The sequence below is a fragment of the Xyrauchen texanus genome, chromosome 41, assembly GCF_025860055.1.
Source record: "Xyrauchen texanus isolate HMW12.3.18 chromosome 41, RBS_HiC_50CHRs, whole genome shotgun sequence".
Lineage (NCBI taxonomy): Eukaryota > Metazoa > Chordata > Actinopteri > Cypriniformes > Catostomidae > Xyrauchen > Xyrauchen texanus.
The window spans coordinates 20,993,452-21,012,530 of NC_068316.1; the positions used below are offsets into that span (position 1 = coordinate 20,993,452).

The 19,079-nt window shown below is 36.0% G+C and overlaps 1 protein-coding gene across 2 annotated transcripts; it reads right to left on the reverse strand.

The window, feature by feature from the left end:
* Positions 1-10,040: 10,040 nt before the first annotated feature.
* LOC127634455 (ubiquitin-like modifier-activating enzyme 5) lies at positions 10,041-16,144 on the reverse strand. 2 transcript variants are annotated; one of them, XM_052114031.1, is made up of 12 exons: positions 15,880-15,982; positions 15,746-15,791; positions 15,579-15,663; positions 15,049-15,158; positions 13,467-13,553; positions 13,234-13,318; positions 12,511-12,615; positions 12,241-12,368; positions 11,818-11,953; positions 11,633-11,708; positions 11,156-11,262; positions 10,041-11,067 (listed from the first exon to the last, which is right to left on the reverse strand). In XM_052114031.1, the coding sequence occupies exons 2-12, from the start codon at positions 15,748-15,750 to the stop codon at positions 10,990-10,992; spliced, it is 1,002 nt and encodes a 333-aa protein (XP_051969991.1). In that variant the 5' UTR covers positions 15,751-15,791; positions 15,880-15,982; the 3' UTR covers positions 10,041-10,989. The 2 variants fall into 2 exon arrangements, with proteins under 2 accessions (XP_051969991.1, XP_051969990.1); XM_052114030.1 differs by having other exon boundaries at positions 10,045-11,067; positions 15,574-15,663; positions 15,880-16,144.
* Between the last annotated feature and the right edge of the window lie 2,935 nt (positions 16,145-19,079).

Here is a 19,079-nt window from a genome sequence, read left to right on the forward strand (position 1 = left end):
CTCTATGAATTGGATTTTGAATTATTGTTCTATTACCTGATCAATAAATTGTAAACATTTGATTTTATTCTGACTGACTCTGAAATTGTTTTCCCAAGTAGATTAAATGATTCGTATGTTACCGCAAGTCTGCGTCAGATTAGTGACTACTAATATTTGGCATCAATTCAAGTGTACTTGGTTTGCAAAGACAAAAAGTGAAGTTCCGTTTAGAACAGCAAATGCTGCTTGACCAATCTAAATTCGGGTGTGTCTTACCTCTGTTTTGATTTAATGTTTCTCCAGATAAGTGTACGCGGGAAACCACGACATGGCCAATCCAAAGCTATTACAAGAGAAGTTATGTTGGTCAACTTATATCTGTAATAGTGGCCGTGACCTCTACTGAAGAAAACATTTAGTTAAATTCAAGTGTATGTAATTCCATGGGGCTATAATGATGTATCTTTTATTGTGTAAACGTGAATGTGACCGATCTTAGGAATATAATTACCTCTGTTTGATGATCAAAACTGATGAACTTGTGATCGTGAGACCCGCGTAAAAGAGAAAAACACGCGAGGACATCAAAGCGACATAGTTTCCTAATCGGAATGGGTAAAATATAAATAAAGTGTTAAAAAAAACAATCAAACATTCGCTCACTTTTAATGATGCTCAGATATCATTAAAAACCTTTTTCATTTATGGAGTCAAATGAAATAACGAGGTAATACATAAGAGAAAATTTATTTCATTTAATCTTGTGTTGTGTAAAAGGAAAGACAGTAACGCGCAGAGACCTTCACCCGTATTATTGGAGACTGCCATTGGACCGATAAACGGGCTTACAAAGTGGTGACAGGCCTTCCGTGGTCTCCCAACCACAGGCGAGTGACATCTTTCGAAGCGTCACATTCAGTTCCAACTATACACAGGACACGAGGTTTGATCTTCTTCTCTATCTTTATCTGCTGTGGTAAGTCTATTCTTTTTTGCCTATTAGAAGTGTTGAGGGAAGGCACAGACGCACCCCATATAGACACATTTTGTAGAACGGGTTGGAATACCCACTGTTAGACCGGAGACCGAAAATATCCAGTGGGGCCAAAGATATTAGACAAAACCATATGTACATCAGGGAAATGATAGCGGCAGGTTATGAGAAAAGAAATCTCTTGATCTGCAAATTAATGATAACTTTGTTCGCACAAATGACGAGAGATCAGACTTAAACTGGAGATAACATCATCCAAAGTTTTATTCTGGTATTCAAGGGAGGTTTGCAACTGGTACTTCAATTATAAAATCAGTTTACACCGTCGCTATTGTTTATGTACTTTGCTGAAACGAACTCGCAACATTTCAAAAGAATAAGCGGGTAGCTACTGCAACTAAAACTGTCTGTACTGTAAAAGGAAAGACAGTAACGCGCAGAGACCTTCACCCGTATTATTGGAGACCTCCATTGGACCGATAAACGGGCTTAGAGTATATTATTATATAATATTATATAAAGCATAATATCTACTTCATCAACTCACCTGGCACACCAACAATTTCAGACACCTTTGTCCACGCATTGTTTTTTTTATTTGTATTTTTTTATTTATATCACTGTAAGCAAACAGGGACATTATTACGGGAAAACCCGCCATTTCAATAATCAGTTTCTCCTCCAATTTGTCTTCAGAACTAATGTTTGGTGGGAACCAAAGTTTACACGGTTGTGTTCTCTAGACTTCACTTCTATACTCCAATATGTTGCCACCGAACCACGTTACAGCTCATTACCATAATGTTGCCCGCACTAGAACTTTCCTCTGACGGCCACACCGCCATCTCTCGCTGCTCAGAGATGCTGGCTGCCATAGAAAATGAATGACTTCCGGTCGCTTCTCTGGTCTGAACGCACCATGTTTCTTATCCCTCGTACTCTGACATCAATTCACAGGCTTCCCATTTAAGCCTAGCCGTCAATTCTGTATTTACCTAGGTAGCGTGCGTCAGGCTGTGTGGTCAACTTCCAATATGATGTTGCGAGAAATTAACTTTTTCATGATGTTTTTACTCAGGATGTAGTTGCTGAGATATTCAGCTTTACAAACTGTCAGGGATGGGAGCTTGTCCCAAACTGTAGCTCTGCCACCAACTGGTTGAAGGAAGTGTGTCACTTCAGTAGTGTTGTCATGGCAGTGGATTAAATTACATGAAGCTGTAGTCAAACTGGTATGGTGGCATATATCTATTACATATTGTATGTTTAGGGTCCATGTTTACATTAATGTTGAGTTGTTGCTGTGTCCATCATGCTGTTTTCCGAAAGCCACTGAGTGGAAATGGACCCATGGTGCTTGGGCCCATCATTGCTGCTTACAGCTATATTTTAAATTTATCCCCCTTTTTCTCCCAATTTTTGGAATTTCCAAATCCCAATGTACACACTAAGTCCTCGTTATGGCAGTGATTTGCCTCAGTCCGGGTGGCAGAGGACCCCAGCTGCCTCCGCGTCTGAGACCGTCTACTTGCACGTCACCGCTCCTGTGGAGGTTTCACGCCACACACCGCGGCAACCACGCCCAATTCGCCACGTGCGCCACTGAGAGCGAACCACCTTATAGCGATCACGAGGAGGTTGCCCTCATGTGACTCCTGTGAATCTACCCTCTCTGGCAACTGGGCCAATTTGGTTTCCTAGGTGACCCAGCTGGAGTCACTCAGCATGCCCTGGGATTCAAACCAGCAAACTCCAGGGGTGGTAGTTAGCGTCTTTACCACTGAAGAACTGTATGAAAGAGCGCTAGACATCCACAAATGAGCACTCACACCTGACCACCCCTCTCTCGCCTACGCTCTTAAACACTTGGCCATGCTTGGCAAGCGCAGGGTGAGAAAACACAGGAAAAGACTCATAACGGCAACTCTGCAGAAAATGTAGTGATCAGAGTGACGATATTGTGCAGATTCAAATGTCATAATGTTTCATAAACATTCAACTTTAAAAAACAAAGCATTTTTGTAAAATTTGTACATTAGTAATGAACCTGTGTGTGTGTGTGCGTGTGTGTGTGTGTGTGTGCGTGTGTGTGTGTGTGTGTGTGTGTGTGTGTGTGTGTGTGTGTGTAATTGGGGAGGCTAGAAATGGCTGTACCTCTGTACAAATTAGCTCTTGATATCAGAGTGAAAAGCTTTGGGCCCAAACACCCCAGTGTGGCCACAGCACTGGTTAACCTAGCAGTGCTCTACTGCCAACTGGTAATAAGTCTGCTCTTATATACCAGTCTCTCACTTCCCCAAACTGTTGTATTTTAATATGATCCACTTATAAGTGTGCATGAATCTAATTATATGCAGTGATGCCTGTGTTTTTGTCACAGAAAAGGCACAGTCATGCATTGCCTTTGTACGAGCAAACCCTCAAGGTGTATGAGGACATTCTTGGCCAACTGCACCCTTGTGTCGGTGAGACTCTAAAAAACTGGCTGTACTCAGGTTAGTCTTACAACTGTCCTGTTCCATTAGTGTTGCTCAGCATGGGAGTATTTTAGCCAGAGACCCAACGATGTGAAAATAACATTGTGTGTCCGTGTGTCCGGTTTCCTTTTCAAAAGACTTTATACAAAGTACATGTTACATCCTGCTTAAATTTCCCTGTTTGTTTGGACAATCTTATTTTTGCGAAAATTCATATGTTCTTATTTATTGTTCTATTTTATTTAGGTGTAATTTTGAGAAAATAAGTTTGCAGTAATGCATAGATATAATTTAATTTGGTGAAAATATTTTAATTTGAATACACTGTCCATTTATAGTTGTTGTTGCTAGTTTGTATGTTTGAGTTGAGCAATACACATTTCAGCATTATCAGTAATCTATTTGTAAATTTTCCTTGATAACCAAGCAAGTTGACCCATGATACCATTTGTTTATTATATCGCAATCGCATATCCCAATATTAACCTCAATAATCGCAAGATGATTTTTTTCCCAAATCGTGCAGCCCTAATAGCTTTACAGGTTGGCTGGGTTACAAAAGAAGCAAAAGAAAACTAAACATTGAAAAAGTCCAATGGATCAAAAGTAAATCGAACAACTAAGAGAAATATATTTTAGATATTTAGACATATATTGATAGTTAAAATATTATTTTAATTATTTAAAATGTTATAATTTTTTACTTGACTGTCATTCATACATTTTTGAAGCCTGAAAAGGAAATCATATACCCTTATTTTATTATATGACCCAAACTAAATTTGTATAAATGACTTTGTTGTGTACATGAAGCACACATAGTGAGTTTGTATGGTAATTAATCATCATATTCATGAAACACCTAAAACAGACAATTAATCATCATAGTCCTAAAACAGTAATCATAGACATAATTGCAATTAATTGTTTGACAAATTTCACAATCGTGACCCCTAAATTTCATTATTAGGTTCCTACCTTGTGAATTGTTTTGTTAAAAATGTGTACGAAATTTCAAACAGTGACATCAGCTTGTATCATTATTAAAAATGCAATTTCATGACATCATATAAATTGAAATTTGTACAATTTTAAAAAGCTAAAATGAGATTAAAATCATAAAGAAAAAAAATAAAGAAAAATGACAACATCGTATATTGTGTGAATCTATATGAAGAGGACCGCTCTCTGTTTGCTTAATATATTTTTTTAGTTACATTATGCTTACATGTCATGAAAAGTCTGGCGAGTAAAAACAAGAATGTACTAGCCAATTACGATTCTTTCTTTAACATGATCGTAGAGGGTTGCCATGTATGAGTGAGAAAATGGCGTAAACTTTGTGACTGTAACAGTCTGTAAATCGTTTCAATTATATTCCTTGCCCCACTGAGATTTAATGCAGATTGCAATAGTTTTAGTTATTCCTGGTAGAAAGTTAACTGTTGCTCGAATTGCACAAATGTTACTGAAAGATGAGGGGGAGGGAGAGAGGAGGAGATGTGAAATGTGGAGGGAGGGGAGGGAAAGAAGGTGGGGGAGAGAGATTGTTTGTATGTGGTAAATTGTCTGTGTGTATTACTGAGAGTTGATTAAGAATGCACAAGTTTGACTTATTCCTGTTAGAAAAACATTTAAGTGTTACTCAATTTGCACAAATTTTACTGTAAATTGATTTTATGTTGGACTGCTAAACTCGAGGTTGCACAATGTTTTGATATTCCTCCTGAAAGTGACTTGAATTTTACATTTTGTTTAATTTATTTTGTTGTTGGATTGCTAGATGTATATTACACTTTCCTTTTACTCGAATTGAACAAATTCTTACTTAAAATCACTCCACAAATACAATTTAAGTAATCTACATTTAGCAATCCAACAACAAAATAAATTAAACGAATGTCAAATTCAAGTCACTTTCAGGAGGAATATCAAAACATTGTGCAACCTTGATAAAATTTATGTTGGACTGTAAAATTGAGATTACCATTTAAGACGGGGCTATTTTTGTTACAGAATAATGCCCTGCAGTGCACACTTTGTTTCTTGTACATTTGTTTGTGTTTAAGAGAAGATCATTTATTCGAATATTGAAATATTAATGAGACAAGTTTTTATATTTTTTTGGGTTAATTGTTATATTAATCAAGAAATAATAATAAAAACTCTTTAGAAAAATCAGCAAATTAGTCGTTAGATTAACTGACTAATGGAAAAAATAATCGTTAGATTAATCAATAGAAAAAGAATCGTTAGGTGCAGCCCTAGAGGACAGTTCATCGCAGTCTGCATGGAAAGTTCAAATATGCATGATAGCATATTTGGATTGCACATATGATCTAGCATGTCTGCCAACTTCTCATTCCTTCTGTAATTTACAGTATAAATCAACAGTATTGTTGAAGTATCATGCATTAATATGTGTTTAGTAAAGGTGTTCTGTTTCAAAAATGCAAAACCTAAGAAGGGAATCATGTAAATGTATATTTCTTACCATGACTGTTCTAACAGCAGTCTATAGCATCAGAATGCCATTGTCCTTTCATGGCAATTCAATTGCTGTGAAATTTATGGTGTTGTAACCGTGTTTAGTAAAATCAATGATGAACAGAATAGCATATTTTAATGCCCACACAATGCAAAAATATGATTTACTATAGCTTGTATTTTCTTGTTTAGTTTATGTACAATTAATATTGATTTTTATTTTAAAGTAAATTATTACTGACTTTCAGGTATAAATTATATACTTAAGTAATATTAAAACTGCTGCTTGAGTCACTTTTACCTTTATATATATATATATATATATACATTGTCAGTATTAGCTCTAAGGGTAACTGTCTCGAGATGCCAAATGGCAGAACGTTGATGTGTGACCAGCTAATTATGGTTGTCAGAGTATAAATTTGTGCAGCACAGATTCTTTCTTATTGATCCAGGCCACAAGGCAAATGTATTGAATGTTTGCATCATATCAGGATTGCTGTAAGGTGAACACATTGTAACTGACCTAATATTAACCTGCCTATTTACACGTTCCACAATCTCAACCATTTCCTCTTATCTATGGCCTGCGTCCATTACGCAAAGCCTTTAACTTGAACTTTATGATAAAAAATGCAGACCTGTTGCAAAGAGCAGAGCACATTGGACAACATTACAAATGGATTTAGTAATCTGTTAATTAAGCTGTCATGTGTGTATTACCATATAAAACACTATAACATTAACAAAATGTCTTTGTAAGGAAGTTAATCTGATTTTAAATGTTATTTAATGAAAGTCCAACTCATTTTGTTCCAGAGCATTTACAAAGTTCATCTACATATAATACAGCATGTGCAATAATTATGCTTTATGCTCAGTTTAGTTGATTTTGAACATTGTTTGAAGAAGAATGTTATGCTTTGTGTACGTACATGGACCCATATGATTTTATCATGACCCATATATTGATATTTAGATTGTACTTTTGTCTTTTACTTCTACTAGTATGGAAGTTTATTAATGACAAATGTCTTTGAAACAAAAAAGCACGCTAAAATGCACAAACTGAAAAATAAATGCATTTCCCTAACAGTGCTTGCATTTTTTTGGGGATGCAATTCTGTTTAAAAAACATTTTGCTTTGCAAATACGCCTCTAAAATTTCAGTGTTTAAAATTTGGTTGGAAATTCAACCATTTACCACCTAGTGAAACATAGTAGCAGAGAGTGAAGATTTTGCATTGCAACTCAACTGCTTTTCTTGCAATGCAAGGATGTACATAGTTAAATTGTCAACCAAATTTTAACCACTGAAATTTAGGAGGAAAATTTGCAAAGCGAAAAAACCGTGCATTCAGAAAGTATTCAGACCCCTTCATTTTTCACATTTTGTTATGTTGCAGCCTTATGCTAAAATGTTTTAAATTATTTATTTTCACATCATTTTACCCTCCATACCCCACAATGACAAAGCAAAATCCAGATTCTTGATAACTTTGCAAATTTAATACAAATAAAAAACAGAAATATCACATTGACATAAGTATTCAGACTCTTCACTCAGTATTTAGTTGAAGCACCTTTGGCAGCGATTACAGCCTCAAGTCTTTTTGGGGGTATGATGCGACAAGCTTTGCACACCTAGATTTGGGGATTTTCTGTCATTCTTCTCTGCAGATCCTCTCAAGCTTTTTCAGGTTGGATGGGGAATATCTTTGGACAGCCATTTGCAGGTCTCTCCAGAGATGTTTGATTGGGTTCAACTCCGGGCTCTGGCTGGGTCACTCAAGGACATTCACAGAGTTTAACCTAAGCCACTCATGCGTTGTCTTGGCTGTGTGCTTGGGGTCATTGTCCTGTTGGAAGGTGAACCTTCAGCCCAGTCTGTGGTCCTGAGCGCTCTGGACCAGGATTTCATTAAGGATATCTCTGTATTTTGCTGCTTTCCTTCAACCCTGACCAGTCCCCCAGTCCCTGCCACTAAAAAACACCCCCACAGCACGATGCTGCTACCACCACCACCACCATACTTCACTGCTGGGATGGTATTGCGCAGGTGATGACCGGTGCCTGTATTCCTCCAGACATGATGCTTGGAATTGAGGCCAAACAGTTCAATCTTGGTTTCATCAGACCAAAGAATCTTGTTTCTCACAGACTGAGAGTCCTTCCAAGTGGGCTTTCATGTGTCGTGCACAGAGGAGAGTTTTCTGCCATAAAGCCCAGATTGGTTGAGTGTTGCAGTGATGGTTGTCCTTCTGCAAGATTCTCTCATCTCCACACATGATCTCTGTAGCTCAACCAGAGTGACTATTAGGTTCTTGATCACCTCTCTAACCAAAGCCCTTCTCCCCCGATTGCGCAGCTGTAGGAAGAGTCCTGGTTGTTCCAAACGTAATCCATTTAAGAATTATGAAGGCCACTGTGCTCTTGGGAACCTTCAATGCACCCCAAATATTTTTTTTTTAGCCTTCCCCATATCTGTGCCTCAACACAATCCTGTCTCTGAGCTCTGCAGGCAGTTCCTTTGACCTCGTGGCTTGGTTTTTGCTCTGATATGTATTTTCAGCTGTGAGACCTTATATAGACAGTCTTTTCAAATCATGTCTAATCAATTGAATTAGCCACAGGTGGATTCCAATATAAGTGTACAAACATCTCAAAGATAATTCAGAGAAATGGGATGCACATTAGCTAAATTTCATGTGTCATAGCAAAGGGTCTGAATACTTATGTCAATGTGATATTTCAGTTTATTCTTTTTAATAAATTTCTAAAAGTTATCCAAAACATTTTTTTTTGCTTTGTCATTATGGGGTATATTGATGTGAAACAATAAAGTTAAATTAAACTTAAATAAATTAAAGCATTTCAGCATATGGCTGCAACATCACAAAATGTGAAAATAATTAAGGGTCTGAATTCTTCCTGAATGCACTGTATAATGGAATGAATATTATCTGTTGAATAATAAAGATGAAATGAAAAAAACTTTAACTTAATTTTGGGAGGTGAATATTTATTATTGAATTTAAAATTTTGTGCAAAATGTTGCAATTGAAATATTCACAGCTTAATGCAGAGAAGGTCGCTGGTTTGATCCCCACAGCCACCACCATTGTGTCCTTGAGCAAGGCACTTAACTCCAGGTTGCTCGGGGGGGATTGCCCCTGTAATAAGTGCACTGTCAGTTGCTTGGATACAAACGTCTACCAAATGCATAAATGTAAATGTATAAATAAATAAATATTCAACCTTATGAAATTGCATCCCCAAAAAATGCAAGCACTGTTAATGCAATGTGTAGTGCAAATTAGTGTGCTTTTTATTTCAAAGACATTTGTCATTAAAATACTTCCATATATTTGTGTGAATTTCATTTTAAGCTGAAGTAATTTCTGAGCCACTACTGCCACCAAAACAGAATTGCAAAAATAAACATTGTTTTCAAAACAGCACTCTGAACACACCCCCTTCTGCCACTGATAGAACAAACAAATAGTCCCGCCCCCAACTCAATGCCATTGGTCGAGCCAATATTATTGGCTTTTGGACAATTGGAGTAATTTTCATTGTGCCACACTGTTAACAGTTTTCAAGAAAATGTACCTTTGAATGGCTGCTAGTTGTCTCTGCATATTAATCTTGGATATGAGAATATAATTTACCAAAGAAAAAGTTATATATTTGAGCTTTAATGTAAAACATGATTATGCCCAGTCATGATGGTGGTCTGTTTACAGAGTAAAGATAGTAGATCTAGAACACATGGAGAAGCATAGCAAATATTTGAACATATTACTTGGTGCAACAGCACTGGCCTACCAGTCTACTAATGCGCCTAATTTTGAAGCAAAATCATCTTTAGACATGGATTGAGGGAGAATAATGTGAATGTGATTACTAATTGTGAATTAATTCAATTAAACTTATTTTATTGCATTACATAAAACAAATAGGTGTGATTAAAATACAAAAAAACTCTTATTTCATTGTCAAAAGGGGGTATATTTTTACCTACATGTATATCCATTGAAAAAGGGAAAACACTATGTATGCAGTTATTTCCCAAGAAATGCTACTGAATGAAAAAGAACAAGAGTTTAAAAGGTTTCCAGAACCATCAAAAAAGGAACCAAGCGCTACAGTCATGTTACATTATCAAGCTACCTGTCCATTTCAAACACAGGAAAAGCAAAATGGAATGTAGTAATAATACATTTATTTTTCTTTTGCATTATTTAAAACAGCAGTTAAAATCAGGTCACAAATGAAATGTCTGTCAAGACTATGAAATAATTTGTGTGACGTTCTTTGTAATATGCCTGCATGTCTTTTAGTCACTTCAGTATATTTAAATATATCAACATATTTAGATGTGGCTGAGGACATCATTTCCTCCACATAAACACTAACCACAATGTATTTAAAATATCACCTTAAATTCATCAGTCAATGCCAATGAGCTTAATGCACAACTTACTGCAAAAAATAATGAAATATTAAAAATATATTGAGAATTCAAAATTAAAAAGGAATATTCCGGGTTTAATACAAGTTAAGCTCAATCGACAACATCTGTGGCATAATATTGATTACCACAAAACAAGTAGACTGTTTTGTGTTTACGTTTTCTGACTATAGTTTTTAAATAGTGTGTTAATGTAAATGGACGGGCCCCATTCACTTCTATTGTAAGTGCCTCATTGTAACCTTGATTTGAGGGGCAAGTAAAAATTATTTTTTTTGTGGTAATCAACATTATGCCACAAATGCTATCGATTGAGCTTAACTTGTACTGAACCTGAAATATTCCTTTAAGACTCCAGTAGTCACAGTAAATCTGTGTTCTTAAGGACATTTCGGGTTGTTGTGGAAAGACAAAATAAATAAAATTGGTGAAAGAATTTTGTTAAAGACTGTAGATATTACATGTATAAAATAATTAATAATCAGTTTGTTTTTGGAAGTCTAAATGATCAGTCATCTGCAGAATCAGTTTTTTTTTTTTTTAATCCCAAAGGGCAATATATGTAGTTCCTTTCCCTACATCTTTCTCATCTGAGCCATCAGCTCATCTAGACTCTGGTCAGTCTCCTCTACTGTCTCCCCTGATTCTCCATCCTGACAAAAAGAAAGAAATTGTGTAAATATTACATGCACGCGATCGTAAAGAGAGAATAACCATTGTGCTGTATTTGGAGAATCTTACTTTCTCAGGTATGGTGTAAGCTACAGTAATGCCCTCTGGGAGATCTGGTACTGGTCCTGATGCAGCCTGAAGCTCCGCCTCTGAGACCTCTGACACCAGTTCAATGCCTAAAAAAAGGAATCATCAGTCCAATTTGATGCAGATGATGCAATCACATTCAAGTTTAAAAGGATAGTTCACACAAAAAAGGAAATTGTCATTTGCTCACCGTGGCGCACAAAACGAGATGTTAGTCTGAATGTTTGACGCAGTCATCATTCACATTAATTGTATGGAAGAAAAGATGAAATGAAAGTGAATGGTAACTAAAGCTAACATTCTACTTGACATTTTCTTTTGTGTTTGTGAAGAAAGTCATATGGGTCTGGAATATCATGTTTGGGGTGAACTATCCCTTTAAAAACAGCTATGAGTATATCGATTTGTGTTTTTTGAACGAGCAATCTTGTGTTGCACATCTGAGTGTGGGATGCTGACCCCATTCATTGTCCTCATGCACCACTTCCTCTTCTACATGTACTACTTCCTGCTTTGGCCGCTCTGCCTCTTTTTTCTAGGGGGAAAAAATATTTTAATAATTATTCATTAATATAAAAAAAAATTCAGCTGAGCACAAAAAAATATCACATTTGCAATTACACAAGAGAATGAGTGCATTTCACCTTGTACTCCACTTGTTGTCGTCTACAGTGTCTATCATCACACTGTGGGTTGGCCTTCATTGTCATACTAGGAAAGAAATCTTGCATGGCATTATAGCCCAGGTAATAACTCACTGTCCCGAATCCCAACAGATACCTACAGACACAATGTCACTATTGAAATGGCTTTACTTTGCCATCTAGTGCCATTTGTGAGGTACAACAAATACAACATCAATCTGTAAAGAGAATGGGCTTGAGGAACAAAGTTGGTTTATGCAATTTTGATAACCCAACACAAACCAATATAAAAGCAAAACAATGCAACTTGATATTACGTCACATATGAATATGTCGTTGTGTCACGATGAAGTCAGTGATAAGTGATGGAATCTATAAAATGTGTGTCTGTGCGGGATCTTCAGGATTGTGAGAAGTTCTTACTTGAGGACATTCTGTACAAGAAGTCCAGCGACTACTCCCATTGTGGTGGGCAGGCTGGCGGCACACACCCCCTCTTTCTTCAATGTCTTCTCATCGATGTTTGCAGCCACTACAAGGGGAGGAGCACACTGCCACACAGACAGAACTAAATCAAACCACCAGTGCAGTCTGTCAACCTCAACAATTTTGGATGAGTCATTTGCCATAGAAAATTGTATAATGGTTGTTCAGGAAGGTGAAACAGGTAATCTTTTGTAGTGTGTATCATACAGCAAAACAGGCGGTTTCTCCAGGTATGATGAACTGGATATGTCCAGACACAGCATTCTCACTGACACCCGACTCCATCCAGATCTGACCCAATTCATTACAAGCCTGTAGACAGCAAACATTCACAATGGAGTAATACTCAAGTCCAGCAGTGAAGTGATAATAATCCCATGGATCAAAGCAACAGACTAAATATTTTATATAATTATTTTAAACTTAAAGGGAAAATTCACCCAAAAATGCAAAATCTCTCAACATAGACTCAGCTTTATGCCATCTCAAACTCGTTTGACTATCTTCCGTCTGCGGAACACAAACAAAGATATTTTGATGGAGATATGAGGTGTTTTTGTCCATACAATGCAAGTCAATGGGGTCCAACACATCCAAGCTCCAAAAAAGACAAAGGCAACATAAAGGTAATCCATACGGTGGTTAAAATTAATGTCTTCTGAAATGATATGATCAGTTTTGGGTGAGAAACAGACCAAAACGTGACTCCTTTTTAACTATAAATCTTGACATCTGTATCATCTCATAGCTGTATCAAATCACATCTCCATTAAAATATCTTTATTTGTGTTCCACAGAAGAAAGTTTGACATGACATTAGGGTGAGAAAATGATGAGAGAATTATCATTTTTGGGTGAACTGTTCCTTTAAAAGATATCAAACTGGGCATCGGATACAGTTCTTTCAATAGGAAAATGGTGAAAACTCACTGTGTTAATGGCCATCCGAGCCTCAAAGTTATCAACACAACTTAACACCAAATCTACAGGCTTCTCCTCCTCAAGACCACCATGACTGAACACACACAGGGACAGAGAGAGTTAAACATTAGTAAAAGCTATACATGTTGTACTTTTACACCAAGCAGATAATGCAACCAACATACTGAAAACATGAGGAAGAAAACTTGGTGTTATTTAAGGTAGTAAAGAAAAATGCTCACCTTATACGGTCCATGAAATGTGTAAAGTTGTCCATTGTGGTGATGTTGTAATTGTGGGTCTCGAACGCAACATCCGGATTAATGTTTCTGTGAATGAAAACGGAGTTAAAATTAACAGCGTAATTAGCCTACCACAGGAAAATACTCAGCTCTTCATCAATGACATTACACCACTCTTGTTACTAACGAACAAAATTGACCTTTTGCAGTGTAATATAGTCAACATGAAATTAAAACTGATCTAATTGACTTTCTTTATAAATATCCTTAGTCTCCTGTGCAAGACTAATCACTGCACATTATTTTAAAAGACAAAAAAAAATGTTTGCCCTTTCATCTTTCATCAAAATCCAATAACTTGCTCTGCCTTTGAAACAACTTTTGTCGGCTGACATCAAGTGCTCATATTTTCCTTCCTCCAACAAACTGGCTACAATCTGGAATGGAACCACCCACTTTTCATTATCCAATCAATTGTTAGAAAGATCAAAATCAAGTCCCACTTTAAAAATTTTTCTTGTTCAATATCCTATTTCACAAAAATACATCATATTACCTGTTAGGCAAGGCACAAAAATATAGATTTTCAAATGAATCGCAATCTTCATTTGAGCGATCTCGACATCAATTCTTAAATCCCAAGATCGATCTTTTACTCTATGCGCAAAATGAGAGGAAATCATTTGCATTTGCAAACAAATTTTATGCTATGCAACCAAAAATGTATATATTTGACAACTGGCTTTTCAGATTTCACTTAGCAGTGATTATATAGCATAGTGGTGAACTATTCAGCAATAAGATCCTTAGACTGCGTGTTGAGAGTAAAAGTTGTTCCGTGTAATGTGTGTCCAAAGACAAAATACACGCAACTGATTTGTCAGTGTATAAGGTCTCTTTTAATACCCTTTCTGTTCTCTACAGTTAGTTTTTGATAAAAAACAACAAAACATAAACATTTAATTCTAATCATGCATGGCACAGACGAAATAAAGCCATTCAAGTCTCACTCGTTAACATGCGCTCTTCTACAGATGCTCTTTACAGAAATGCCGGTTTTCTTAAAGACACCATGCCATGTTCAACAAATCAATGTAAATACTTGTAAACAGTACAAATTATGTAATTAAAACAATAAACAAACATACATGAATTTGTTAACTTTTTCCCCTCTCCTTTTCTCCCCAATATGGAATGCCCAATTCCCAATGCGCTCTAGGTCCTTGTGGTGGCGTAGTGACTCACCTATGCGTCTGAGACCGCCAATCCACGCATGTTATCATGCGGCTTGTTGAGCGTGTTACACCACTACGACGTAGCGTGTGTGGAGGCTTCACGCTATTCTCGGCGGCATCCACACACAACTCACAACGTGCCCCACCGAGAGCGAGAACCACACTGTAACTACCCAAACTAGCAACTGGGCCAATTTGGTTGCTTTATTTATATATATATATATATATATATATATATATATATAAAATTGCCCCTAATGCAAGCGTTCTCGATCTGGGCTTGCACTTTACACTTCAAGTTGACTTTAAGTTCAAGATCAGTGCACTAAATTACTTTGCTACCTCACCTAAGTGTGTGTTCGGCAGCCTCCACTTTACTGAGTCCTGCCTGATGTGGCTGGAAGAAGAGGCGGTTCATGTTGGCCAGCTCCACCTTATCATAGTCAAACAGCAGCAACTGCAGGGGAAGAAATCACAGACACAGCACAATGAGGCATGATAGTGTTACTACACAGCTAAGGCATGTCTCTGGAGGATATGCAATTGGCTTCACTCCTGCGCTCATCTGGCACTACACACTACAGGAATAGAGGAGCACCGTTTTCAATAAAGATTGAATTATATTATAATTCTTTAATTAAGATGCTCACAGATCATATAAGAGCTTATTTTTCCATTTCAAACAAAGTAGCCTTTAACACAAGGCCAAGGCTATAAAAGTACATGTTACCCATATTTTCAACAGTACATTATGTTTTTTTATTGTCTCTTGCACATGGTATTGTAATGTACAAAGCAGTGTGGGTTACATATTACAACTACAAGTATATATTCGATCGTCATGGTTAGAAATTAGGATAAATGTGCATTACCTTACCAATGCCACATCTGGTGAGCATTTCTGCAGTGACACTCCCCACCCCTCCAACTCCCACCACTGCCACAGCATACGAGCGGATTTTCTGAGAACAACAGCAAGTGGATGGTGACCATCTGCACATGTCTCCTATAAGTCTCTTATAAGCATAGCTGCAAACATGTTACCTCATAGTCCTGCACTATGCCCATCCTTTTCAGTGCCATCAGACGACTGCAAAACATAAAATGTGAAAAAACATGATTATCGCTCCATATAGTTAGTGGCAAATGAATGACAGTCACCATAAATAAATGTTCACCTGTATGGATTTGAGTCTACCACTTCAGCACTCATTTTATCAATCTTTTGTCTTAGATGATGTTCCGCATCACTTTGCTTCTGCTTTGACTTTATTAATTCATTTTCTAACTCACGGATTCGCAACTTTAGCTCCTCAATGGTGGCCATTGCTCTGATAAAGTCCCGCTATTCTAATAAACACAAGTCAACGCGATCCGATGAATAAAACAAGAGCGAGAAATAAGATTTAATCACTTCGCGTACACGTCTGCACTCCTGTAATCAGCTGGCCAAAGGAGTCCCTTAATAATATTCCGGGAGAAACATGAACCATAGGAACTACATTTCCCAGGAAGGAACATCAGAGGTTCCCAGTAAGATGAAGAATGTGTAAAAATGCCCCTGAGATTAATCAGTTATCAAGTCTTTTGGAGAGAGTTGAAAAATTATTTCTAAAAAGAAGCCACATTTTTTTTAATTTTGAAGAAACCGATGTAATGTTAAGTGTATTTCAACTGATAATGATTATACACAAATTATTGATATGTGATTTAATAATTAAGGTTATGGCTATTTAATATGTAAATAAAGTTAAATTAACTGAAAAAAAAAAACCCCTGTATTTTTTCTTCCAATTTGGAATGACCAATTCCCACTACTTAGTAGGTCCTCGTGGTGGCGCGGTTACTCACCTCAATCTGGGTGAGTACATTTCCTCTGCTTCTGAGACCATCAATCCGTGCATCTTATCACGTGGCTCATTGTGCATGGCACCACGGAGACTCTCAGCATGTGGAGGCTCATGCTACTCTCCACAATCCATGTACAACTCATCAAGTGCCCCAATCTGAATAATGAATAAGGAAGTTAATTTCTTATTTTTTGCTCAGTAAAAAAAAGAAACCATGTAATTTTATTTTAATAACATATTATATGAACAAATGAAGAATAAATCTAGAGGTGCTTTTATAAAGAGTAGACAGAAGTGGTTAGAACAAGGCAAAAAAAAAAAAAAATCAATAATAATGTGTACAAAAATAATAAGATATTGCTGAATATGTCAACCAGTTTTATAAAACGCTTTATACTGCAGATTCTTATAAAGCCACATGAACCAATTTATTTTTAGCAGGAAATTTTGATGCTACAAAAAAAAAAAAACAGAAGAAGCATTTAAAATAAACTGTAATATAGACATTAATTTGACAGAGATAAAAGATTGTATTTTGGACCTGAAAGATAACAAGTCTCCAGGAAAATATGGGATAAATAGTGAATTTTATAAGATGTTCAGTTATCTCACTTTTTATTAGCCATGTTTCATCAATCTATAAAATGCAGAGAATTACCAGCCATGCTAAAACAAGGTCTTACCACACTTATTCCTAAGATTAATAAGGACAAGCTTTATATTGAAAACTGGAGACCAATCATGTTGTTGAATAATGATGCAAAACGTTTTGCACAAACTTTTGCAAGAAGGTTAAAAAACGGAACAATCAGGGTTCATGAAAGGGAGACATATCAGCAATAATTTTAGATATGATTGATTACAATTATTACATACCAGATTCATTTATATGATTTAAAGACTTTTACAAGGCTTTTGACTCAGTGAGTCATACATTAATGTTTAGATGTATTGAACATTTCGGTTTTGGGGAATACTTCCAAAAAGCCATAAAACTATATACAACGGGTGCAATAGCTCAGTTAAACTATATCCAGCGGTTCGTATAGTCGATTTGAGTATTCAGTAGGGTAACCTCGTACCCCCTTTTATTTCTGTTTGTGGTATTGACTTTTTGTGGAGATGTGATTATAACATTGATAAACTTCCAGTGAATTTAGTTAAATTTAATAAACAAGCGATGTTGGCCTGGATGTTGGTGCATAAACACAATTTCTTCCCCCAAAAATATTTTAACTGGAATATGGAAGTATTCAATATAAAAATAAATCTCTCTTCTACAAAAGATGTATAGAAATTATATTGTTTTAGTTAGACAACTTTTAAATGCAGATGCAATGCAATTTATTGTCTTATTGTGAATTTCTAGAGAAATTTGGATTGCCTGTTAACCCCAAAGAGAATGCTGTTTTTTCTGATGCCATACCTCAACAAGTTGTGCAGTTTGTTAAACCTTGTAAAAGTGATGTCTCTGAGATTTTATTTTTTAAAAGTCAGCATGTTTATAGGCGATATAGACATTCTCAAACAGAATTGTACTAATCAACATATTACAAATATCATAACAGATTAAACAGTTTATTATGGACCTATGGATTTAAAAATATAGACTAGAGCAAAGCATGGAACATTTCTGTGTAAACAATTAAGTGAAATAAAAATTAAAAAATTTTCATGGCATTTATCCAGCTGTATGTACTAGTTTCAATTAGATATTTATTATTCCTGTAATGTTTGTTCATTAGATAATGAGTCTATTGTCCATATTTTTTATAATTGTGTATACACAAAGATGTTTTGGGTGGATATGGAAAACTTTATTAGAAATAAAACTGATATGTTAGTCAGGATGAACGATTATGACATCTGTGTATATTTTTCACATGTAGATAACAATAATAATTAAAGTTTTTATTATTTTGGGTACATTTCACATACACAAAGTTCCAAGCCAAATTTTATTCACTTCCTCCTGGAAACTAAAGAATATAGCACCTGTTTAGAGAACATTGGTAATAAAAAAGCAAAGAAGACTTATAATGTTTTCTATGAATATAGAATATTTGATATTTGAATGCACACTTTAGCTTTTTGTTTTGTGTATGTTCTTGTAGATTTTTGCATGCTGTTGTAAAAAAAATTGAGTAAAATTGACTTTTAACTTCTCTTTTTTTGTTTTGACAGTTTTTAACCAGCCCTGTAGATGGCAGTCATATCTTTTAATATTTTGGCCATTACAAAAGGAACAGACGTGAATGGATATTCTCCCTTCCCTAAGGATAATATATAGCGTTTCAATAAGATCCACTATAGATTATGGCAGTATTATATATAGTTCAGCTTCTGCATCTCTGAAAAAAGGTAGAAGCTATCCAGTCCAGTCTTTAAGAAAGCAGTTCTTCACCATGTAGCTGCTCTTCAATTGGAAGTGGGAGAAATGCCTTTGGAAATTTGCAGGTTACACTTGAAAATGGTTTATTGGATATCAAAAAAAAAAAGGACATAGTTATATTCATCCTGTAAAGAAA

Bases quoted from the DNA above. Each gene is read 5' to 3' on its own strand.
- LOC127634455 (XM_052114030.1), bottom strand. From the start codon at position 16,028: ATGGCCACCATTGAGGAGCTAAAGTTGCGAATCCGTGAGTTAGAAAAT. The intron at 15,664-15,745 runs GTAACATGTTTG...TGTTGTTCTCAG, and splicing joins GCATAGTGCAGGACTATGAG to AAAATCCGCTCGTATGCTGT. The intron at 12,616-13,233 runs GTGAGTTTTCAC...TGCTGTCTACAG, and splicing joins CTCGGATGGCCATTAACACA to GCTTGTAATGAATTGGGTCA.